The sequence below is a fragment of the Onychomys torridus genome, chromosome 1, assembly GCF_903995425.1.
Source record: "Onychomys torridus chromosome 1, mOncTor1.1, whole genome shotgun sequence".
In the NCBI taxonomy this organism is placed as follows: Eukaryota; Metazoa; Chordata; class Mammalia; order Rodentia; family Cricetidae; genus Onychomys; species Onychomys torridus.
Window position 1 is genome coordinate 77284274 of NC_050443.1, and position 9673 is coordinate 77293946.

At 49.3% G+C, this 9673-nt stretch overlaps 1 protein-coding gene across 1 annotated transcript; it reads right to left on the bottom strand.

Moving 5' to 3' along the window:
- Positions 1-6292: 6292 nt before the first annotated feature.
- Positions 6293-7459, bottom strand: B3gnt6 (UDP-GlcNAc:betaGal beta-1,3-N-acetylglucosaminyltransferase 6). Its single transcript, XM_036184075.1, has one exon. The coding sequence runs from the start codon at positions 7457-7459 to the stop codon at positions 6293-6295; it is 1167 nt and encodes a 388-aa protein (XP_036039968.1).
- Positions 7460-9673: the final 2214 nt, after the last annotated feature.

A 9673-nucleotide genomic window follows, 5' to 3' on the forward strand; every position in this document is an offset into this window, starting at 1 on the left:
TTGGAGCAAGTCCTGTGGGTTTGTCTGTCTGTGTTTGTTTGGCATGTGAAGCAGGACTCAGACTCTCCAGCATGGAAAGCACATGCTTTCATGTGACAATGGATTGCAGCCCTAGTATTACATGTTTGACTTTAATTTTTATTTGTCTGCTTTTATATTATTATTTTATGTGCCTGGGTGTTTTGTCTACGTGTATGTCTATAACACATGCATGCCTTGTGACTTTGGAGGCCAAAAGATGGTGTTGGGTTCCCTGGAGGTAGGATTACAGATGCTTGTGAGTCACCAAGGTGCTGAGAAAGGAACTCAGGTCTCTGGAAGAACAGCCAGTGCGTTTAACTGCTAAGCCATCTCTCTAGCCACCAACATATTTAACTTAAAAAAAAAGTATTTAGGTGTGCAGTACACAAACATATATGCAGATAAAACACTCATACATATAAAACTTAAAAAATAAATTATTTTTAAAAAGTATTTATGGAGGGAGGTAAGTGTGGAGGTCAAAGGGCCACTTGCAAGAGTTGATTTTCTCCTTCTACCATGTGGGACCTAGGGACTGGATGCAAGTCAGCAAGAACTTTTACATGCAGAGCCAGGGTTTCATGTATACAGTCCAGGCTGGCCTTAAATTCTCCATATAGCTGAGGGTGGCCTTGAACTCCTGATTCTTCTGCTTCTACTTTCCAATGGTTGGGATTCCAAGCATGCACCACCACACCTACTTGGATTTTATTTGTTTTTTTTTTTTAAAGGAGAGTCTCTGTCTCCCACCTCCTCCTTCCAAGTGCTGTAATGGTAGGTGTGTACCACCACATCCTGGCAACAATGTTTAACTTTTGAAGAACTGCCACACTGCTTTTCAAAGCACTGGACAGCCCACACTGGGGTGGGGCACCCATTTGGGCAGGATCTTTGGCTGGTAGAAGTGTCTACCATCCCCTCTTCAGCCTGAGCTCCGACTCCGCTCTGTATGAGCAGCTCAGTACTAGGAGGTAAGTGGCTGAGTTGGGTTTCCAGGGGGACTGAGTGGGCCTTAAGGGAGAGGTGGATCTGGTGTCGCTTGAGACTTGGAGATAAAAGGCTCATTTGAAAAGGAAGCTTTTGCGTTCCAAGCTTTAGCACCCTGTAAGCCGAAGGCATGGGATAACGTACCAGTTTAAAACCCTGGACCCCAGGACACACAGTGAGCTGGGATCAGGGGCCCTGCCAACTGGAGTCTCAGCACCCAGGCATCTGTCCTCACTTCTGAATATTTAGGGGCAGATGTGGGACTCCCATGTCCCTCAGGAGCTCCCAGAGTCTCCCGGGACCCCTCACTGTCCAGCACAGGTGCTCAACATTCTCTAAGCTCCAGCTCATAGGCCCTGCCTGCTGGATCCCACATCCTGAGTCATAAACCCAAAAGCCTAATCTAAGCCAGGCAGCCAGCCAGCCTTTGTCCCTGGCCTGTCAAGCACCTGCTCACTGTCCCCGCTCCCCAACACACATCACACCCACCTTTTAGGAATCAACCTTGCACTTCTTGAAACCCAAGGATACTTCCTCCCCATCCATCCTGACAAGGCCCCTAGTCCCTTCCAATTTGGTTACGTTGGGACTTTCCTCTTCTTCCTCCCTCAGATGGGACTTCCTGGTCACCAGCTCCCCACCATCCAGGCTTCCCTCTACTGCTCAGTCCCTTCCCCAGCAGCTAAGGCCCATGCAGGCCATGCGTAAATCTCCACTCAGACTATACTCCATTGAAATCTGTCAAGAGCGAGAATAAAGAACAAGGGTGGCATTTTAAAAACTGACGTCATCTGCATTCTTGGGAGCATTGGGGTTAATCCGGAAGGACTGCTCTTGTGTTGAGGGAATTCCTTAATAGAGCTGTTTGTCATTCTCAGGCAGGTGGGGTGCAGGCTGCCAGGGACGGGAGGGCAGCCTACGCCAGCCAGGATTAGTCTAAAATGGCTGTCCCAGGGTGGAGAGGGCCTTTCTCTCTGAAGAAACTGTTAGGATGTTGATTTAATGCTGAGAGATTGGCAGTCCTCCCAGCACTATAGGGCAGAGGCAGGGCCAGTCCAGCAGCAGTTTGGACTCTATAAAGATAACAGATAACCAAATTGCCGTCTGCTTCCTCTCTGACGCTCCAGGCTGGCTCTGGCCTGCACAGCTCTCAGTTCAGGGGTGAGTGACCAGCAAGTGGGAGAGCTGGGGGATTGGTGAGAGTCCAGGAACAGAGAGCAGGCAGGCTGCTTTGTCCCTGATGCCCTGTAGACCTTTGTGAGCTTGAAGAAGTCTCCTCCCTACCTGGGAGTCAGTCCTCACCCCTGCCCAGTGGAGACCTTAATAGTCCCTTTCTGGTGATGAGAATCCAGTGAATCAGCGGTTTAGCTGTAAGTTGATGACATGCCCTCTCAACATTAATTTACATATTCAAAAACATCTTAAAACGTATTACTGGTTTTGTACATGTCTTTCCATAGTCAGTCCCAAGTGCCTTTTGGTTTCTATTATACTGATATTTTAACAGTGTTTTGTTTTATTTTTGGAGACTTACTCTGTAGCTTAGGCTGGCCTAGAACTCAAGCGATCCTCCTGTTTGAGTGCTGAGATTAAAAAGCATGATTTTGAGACCAGCCTGGGCAAACCAAAATAACACCAAAATAAACAAATGAAACCAAAACATTAACAAAATACTACCAAGCTTTTCTTGACTGCTTGTTATAGAAACTGTTGATTTGCATCTGGAAAAGGCTATATTTTCTTACTAATTTAATCAGCTATCTATCTTGAAGGTTTTCTGTGTATGGCCTAACAGTTCTCAAGAAGGCGTTCTGGCTGGGTCGTGGCGGCGCACGCCTTTAATTCCAGCACTTGGGAGACAGAGCCAGGCGGATCTCTGTGAGTTTGAGGCCAGCCTGGTCTACAAATCGAGTTCCAGGACAGGCTCCAAAGCTACACAGAGAAACCTTGTCTTGAAACAACAACAACAACAACAACAAGGCATTCTGTCCCCTGAAGGAATATTTGGAAGTGTGTAGAGAAGATTTTTGTTATGCCCAAGCTATACTTATTTTTAATGTGTTTTTCTTCTGTTTAAATTTTATATGAAATTAAGCAATATTGATCTTTTTGAAAATATGTGTGATTACATCATGTGAGAATTTTATTTTGGGATAGAGAGGGTGAGGTGACATCATTACAGAAGAAAGAAATTCAGCCTGGCATGGTGGTCCACACCTAGAAAAGCAGCACTTGGAAGTCTGGGGCAGGAGACCAGGAATTCAGGGACATCTTCAGCCATGCAGCCAGTTGTGGGCAAGCCTGAGCTCCATGGAACCATGTCTTAAATAAATAAATAAATAATACTTTTAAAAGATGAAGTTAATTTGGAATTTGAATTCGCTGTAAACATCTGAGGCTTGGGAAAAACAAACAAACAAACAAACAAAACCTTTAAAAAACTGTCTGAAAAGTGACCCCAAAGAACAGCAGAGGGCACTGGATCCCAGGAACTAGAATTCCAGATGGTTTTGAGCCACCATGTGGGTTCTGGGAACTGAACCCTAGTCTTCTGCAAGAGCAATAAGACCTCTTAACCAGAGCCAACACTCACGTCCCTTCTAAGACTAAAACAAAAACCAACACACACAAACACCCCATCCCTTTCCTTTTGTGTTTATGCCATCTGGATGACTGGACTCATACCATCAAGCTTGGCAGCAAGTGTCTTAACCAGCTGAGCTGTCTTTCCAGCACCAACTTCTGAAGCTTTAAAAAATAATTTGGGTCCTGATGGTGGTGGTAGCATACACCTTTAATCCCAGCACTTGGGAGGCAGAGGCAGGTGGAACTCTGTGAGTTTGAGGCCAGCCTGGTCTACAGAGAAAGTTCTAGGTCAGTCAGGGCTATCACATAGTGAAACTTTGTATTATTAATACTACTACTACTACTAATAATAATAACAATAATAAGAATAATAGTAATGTGCCTGGTTATGGTGAAGCTGGTTTATAATCCCAGGATCTGGGAGCTAGTGGCAGAAAAATCAGTATTTCAAGACCATCCCCAAACTCAACAAAGTTACATAAGACCTTATATCAAGAGAGAACTCCCCCCCCCCCCCCACACACACTTTTTTTCTCCTTCTTTTGAGACGACAGGGTTTTGATGTAGTAGGTTTAGCCAAGGCCCAGAACTCGGGATCCTGTGCCTCATTTTCCGGAGTGCTGGGTGTTTGGGAATGTATTCCTACACTCCGCTAGTGGCTAGCAGATTTTTGGATCTATCGTCATTGAGTCAAGAACACCTTCCTTTTCCCAATTCCTTGGGGTCCTTGAGAAGTCAGAGTATGCTGGGCTTTTCGAAGGAGTCGGGACACCCAAGGGAAGCCTCTCACCAAGGCGGTGCAGAATAAGAGAGGGTGACAGGAGGTCTGGTCCAGCTCTCTAGTCGCTGATCTAACAACGTCGTCGGGAGCTCCTTGGCTCTCTAGAAGCCAGTTAGACAGAGAGAGATGCATTGTGTCAGGAGAGATGCACTGTGTGGCAGGCGCGCCCCCTGGCGGCGGACGGCCCTGGAGGAGGCACCCGGCATGCCTGATCCTCCAGGTGACTTGGGTGGTGCCAGGGCTTCCTGGGCCCGGTGGCCTTTCCTGTTCTTGGACACCAGAGCAACCCAGCTTCAGAGATGAGTGGACAGGCCCCAGAGTCACACAGCGGATCCAAATCTGCGGCTTTCCCACCTAAGCTACGAAAGGCCAGAATCTTTTAAAAAATAAATTATTTTTATTCCGTGTGCATTGGTATTTTGCCTGCATGTATGTATGTCTGTGTGAGAGTGTCAGATCTTGGAGTTACAGATAGTTGTTAGCTGCCACATGGGTGCTGGGAATTGAACCTGGGTCCTCTGTGCTCTTAACTGCTGAGCCATCTCTCCAGCCCCCAAATGACAGAATCTAAATATCCTTACCACCCCACCCCACCCCAGAAAATGGAGACAACCTTTTTTCCAGGGAACTGAGAACAAGGCTCCAAAGCAGGGAGTTTCAGATTAATGATGCCCAATTGTCCACTGTGAGAGCTGGCATCAGGACCGTTTGTTGAGAAAGAAGAAAGCACGCTTGTCACTCATACATTTCCTTCATTTATTATAATTCTCACACATGCTGACTGGCATTATGGTAGACAGAATCAATGGTGCTCCAAGGATGTCCACACCCTAATCTCTGAAATCTGTGACTTAATTAGGTTACAGTGAATGACAAGATGAACTATGATATTGTGAATAAGCTGGCTTTACAACATGAAGATATTACCGTGGTGTGGAGACAAGCCTGTAATCCACCCTTTGGGGGGTAAAGGCAAGAAGCTCTGGAATTCAAGACCCTGCTTCACTGCATAGCAAGTTTCAGGGCAGCCTGGGCAACATGAGACTTTGTCTTAACAGAAAGATGGCAAGCTAAGCCAGGTAAACCCAGGTTTTAGCTCCAGGGAAAGAGAACAGTGGATGGAGGAGAAAGAACAGTCAGGGAGCTGGTTTTGACGCTGGGGGATAAACTGGGGTGTGTGTTCTCCCGTAGGCTACCCAGGAAGGAAGACAGTTTTACCAACACATGACTTTAGCCTAATGAGACAGTGTTGTCAGAGAACTACAGGGTAAGTGGGCTTGTCCCTAGGCTTCGAAAGTTGGTGAGAATTTGCTAATTTGTTACAGCAGCAACAGGAAACTAACACAATGTTCTCACAGATACACTCTACACCATTGGGGCAGATGGCCACCGTCCACCCAGCCATGCATTTCCTAAAGCATTTGGGGAAGCAAGGTCTTAGCTACTAGGAGTTCAGTCAGGGCTGCAGAAAAGTGGCCGCCAGTGATGGTGCCTCCCACTGCTGCCCTAAATGAGCTTCACTTTGACTTCAGGAGAGTGCTGGAGCTTGGTGGAACAAGACTGCCAGACGCCCCTTAGTTCTGAGTGTAAACTGGCTTCTGGGAGCTCCACTCCTTGGTAGAGAAAACGGTGGAAATGACTATTCATAATAGCGCGCACTTGACAGCTGACCATGACCTTGGCTGCCCACCATGAACGGAGGATGGAAGGCTGGTGTGTGAGGATAAACAGATAGTCCCAGCCCAGAGGTCTTGGAATCGGCTTCAAATAAGAAAAATTCACCTATATGTCTGAAGACAGCCCTGACCAAGAACCCTTGAAGTTGAGGCCCAGAACATGTACTAGATATAATGCTTTCCAGATCTGCCCTCAAGGTGACACCAGTGTGCATCGGGGTTCAGATCAGAAGACACACTCTCAGCTCCCGAGCTTTCTGACTTCGGGTGACCTTTCATCGTGTTTGTGGCTACAGTGCAGCTCCGGGTTGTGCAGCGCCTTCCACATGAGCAGCATCTCGTAGGGCGCGAAGCGGTGCACCAGCAGTAGCTTGCGGTACACGCAAGGATCGAAGGATGAGCGCTGCGCGCCGGGCATCCGCACGCCGAAGGGCCGGATGCCCTCATGGCTGCTGGGCGCCAGGCCGGCCTGCTGCAGACACATGCCCATGTAGGCGTCATCGATGGGGAAAAGCGGGACATAGCGCGCCGCGCTGCGCAGGTCGCGGGCTGTGCGGCTGGACAGAAGGAAGCCGCCGCCGCTGCAGTACACTGGGTAGGCCTTGCCCGGGAAGAGCTGCGGAGGCACGAAATACTTGCTCCAGCTGTCGCGGATGGGCACAGAACCGTCCATGAGCTGCCCGGCAAAGAGGTGGCGCTCCGGCGACTGTGTCTCGAGGAAGTGCAGCACGTTGGCCGTGTGCACGAAGACGTCGTCGTCGCAGCTGAGCAGGAAGCTGGCGCCGGGGCAGCGCTCGGCTGTCCATTCCAGCAGGTGCAGGTGCTTGAGCGAGAGGTTGAGGAAGGTGTCCTTGAAGTCCCACTGCAGCACGTCACCGTGCTCCCGCGCCTCCAGGTCCAGCAGATTCGCCAGCTGAGGCTCCCGCTCCGCCTCTTCGGGCGGGGAGGTCCCCAACAGGAAGAGGCGACGCACCTGTCGCCCGCTGTAGCTGCGCTCCTGGCCCCACGTGCGCCGGATCAGTTCGCGCCGCTCGTAGTGCGCTGGCGACGACTTCACGGCCAGCAGCAGGAAGACGCCGCGGCGGCCGGCGCACTTGGAGGGCGCGTCCCAGAGCTGGGGGAAGCGGCGGCAGTGGCGGTAGCGTAGGAAGTCTTGGATCCGAGCCGGCAGCTGCTGGAAGCCGGCGGTGAGGTTCACAGAGGCATTGGCCGCGCACCCAGGCGCCGCCGGGAGGTGTGGTAAATGCTGCACCGCAGCTGCGGAGGACCAGGGAGCAGCGGTGGGAACCTCAGCTTTCTCCTGCGTGGACTCCTGAACGAGCCACTGGCGCAGCACCACGAAAGTCACACCCACTAGCAGGAAAGCCAGAGTCTTGGGATTCTTGGACCTGCGGCAGGGCCAAGCCATCTGGGGAGTGGGGAGCAAGTCACAGATCAGCCAGGAATCTTTGATACCAGAGGGATGCCTCTCTATCCCCATCAAGGTCTCTTCTAGAATCTGGCTCAATCCCTTCTCAACTCTGCTCAGAGGTTAAATGAAGCTGAGACCTGCATGGTGCATGCCTTTAGTCTATCAGCACGCAAGAGATGGCAGAGCAGAGCATCCAGAGTTCAGGGTCATCCTCAGCTACATAATGAGTTCAAGGCCAAACTGGGTTACATGAGACTTTGTTTAAAACAAAAACAACTAACTAACCAACCAAACCAAACCAAACCAAACAAAAAAACAAAACAAAAGGGCCTGGTGCAGTTGGAGTAGTGTTGTCTAGCACGAAGGAGGTCCTGGTTTGGGTACCCAGCATTACATAATCTAGGTACTGGCTCAAACCTGTAATCCTGGCATTCAGAGAGGCTGAGACAGGAGACTCACGGAACTAAAAGAGAACAAGGAGTTCCTGAAGGGAACTGTAGGTCCCCACCGTTGAGAGTGCTCTCACCTACATAGCTGTGTTTATCATGCTGATGCATACCCTCCTAGATGTCACCCAGGATGGCAGACGCATGTTCGCATGTTCGAAGTCAGTCTCTGTCACGCTGTGAGTTACCATCCAGCCCTTTCTCTGTCAGCGGTACCACCATTCACCCATGTGCCCAACCAGAAGCCCCACATCTCTTCCCTGCCTTCCTCAGGGTGTGTCTTCTCCCCACACTCTGCTGATTCGGCATCCTACATTTCTCTTATCCTCTCCTTCTCTGTCCAGCTGGATCCAGCGCTGGCTGGAGAACAATGTAGTGGAGCAGATACTGATTTGCTTGGGTTTAGATTCTGCTTCTGGTAAATGAACTCAGTGTAGCTGATCAAGGGGGCCTGAGGCCAGGGCATGAACTAAACTACCTTTGTTGGTCACTGCTAGGAACAGCAGCACAATGAAGCCAGTCAGATCTCTGGCCCTGATGCTCTCATCTGTAACAAAGGATTATATTACGGTTCTCCAGGAGTGTGGTGGGAATTGAGTATCCTGTGGACACCAAATGATATTGGATTATGACTTTGGCATCTTCCATTTGGTTCTATGTTTACCTGTTCATTTGTTGTTCAAATTCAGGCCCTTTCTTGCATGTAGCCTGCTCATGTGTGCTCAAGCCCTGCCAGAAAATTCCACATCTTTAACTGTTCCCCTACTTAATTATGCATGTTGGCACTGGCACACAGCACTGTCACTGGTGTGTGTGTGTGTGTGTGTGTGTGTGTGTGTGTGTGTGTGTGTGAGTGTTTTGTATACAAGGATCTTATATAGCCCATGCTAGCCTCAAACTCCTTACGCAGTCAAGGATGATAACCTTTGACTTCTGATTCTCTTCTGTCCTGGTTAGTTTTTATGTCAATTTGACACAAGCTGGAGTCGTCTGAGAAGAGGGAGCCTCAGTTGAGAAAATGCCTCCATAAAATCTGGCTGTAATGCATTTTCTTAGTTAGTGATCAATGGGGGCAGGCCAAGACCATTGTGGGCGGTGCCATCCCTGGGCTGGTGGTCTTGAGTTCTATAAGAAAGCAGGCTGAGCAAGCCATGAGGAGCAAGCCTGTGTAAGTGGCACCTGTCCATGACCTCTTCATCAGCTCTTACCTCCGGGATCAGGCCCTTTGCATTCCGGCCTTGGCTTCCCTTGGTGAACTGTTGAGAATATGTAAGCCAAATCAACCCTGTCCTCCCCAAGGTGCTTTGGTTGTAGTGTTTTATCACAGCAATAATAACACCAAATAAGATATTTTCCTTCACCTTCTAGTGCAAGGATTACAGGAATGGCCGGATGCCACTCCCTGTTTAAGAGAACTAGAGTAAACTTTAAACAATGAGGGTATACACGCCATCCTGCTCTCTCACTAGCCACCTGGCCTGGGCACCTGCTGTGTCTCTTCCTGCCCTGAAATTATGTCTTGTGCCATTTGCTACCTGCACTGATCTCTCCCACCTTAATTACTCATCTGTGGCACACTTGAAGTAGTAAAGCCTTAAGACAGCTTCAGTGAGGGTCAAAAGAGAGCAGGAAATGTCAATCATTCCCCTTTACCCTACTTCTCACCCATTAGCATCTCTGGAGCATGGGTGGAATCTGTGTTCTTTGCTGAGGGGATAGTGTAGTGTGGTAAATGCTGCTTACCAGGGTTCAAGTCCTGCTTCCT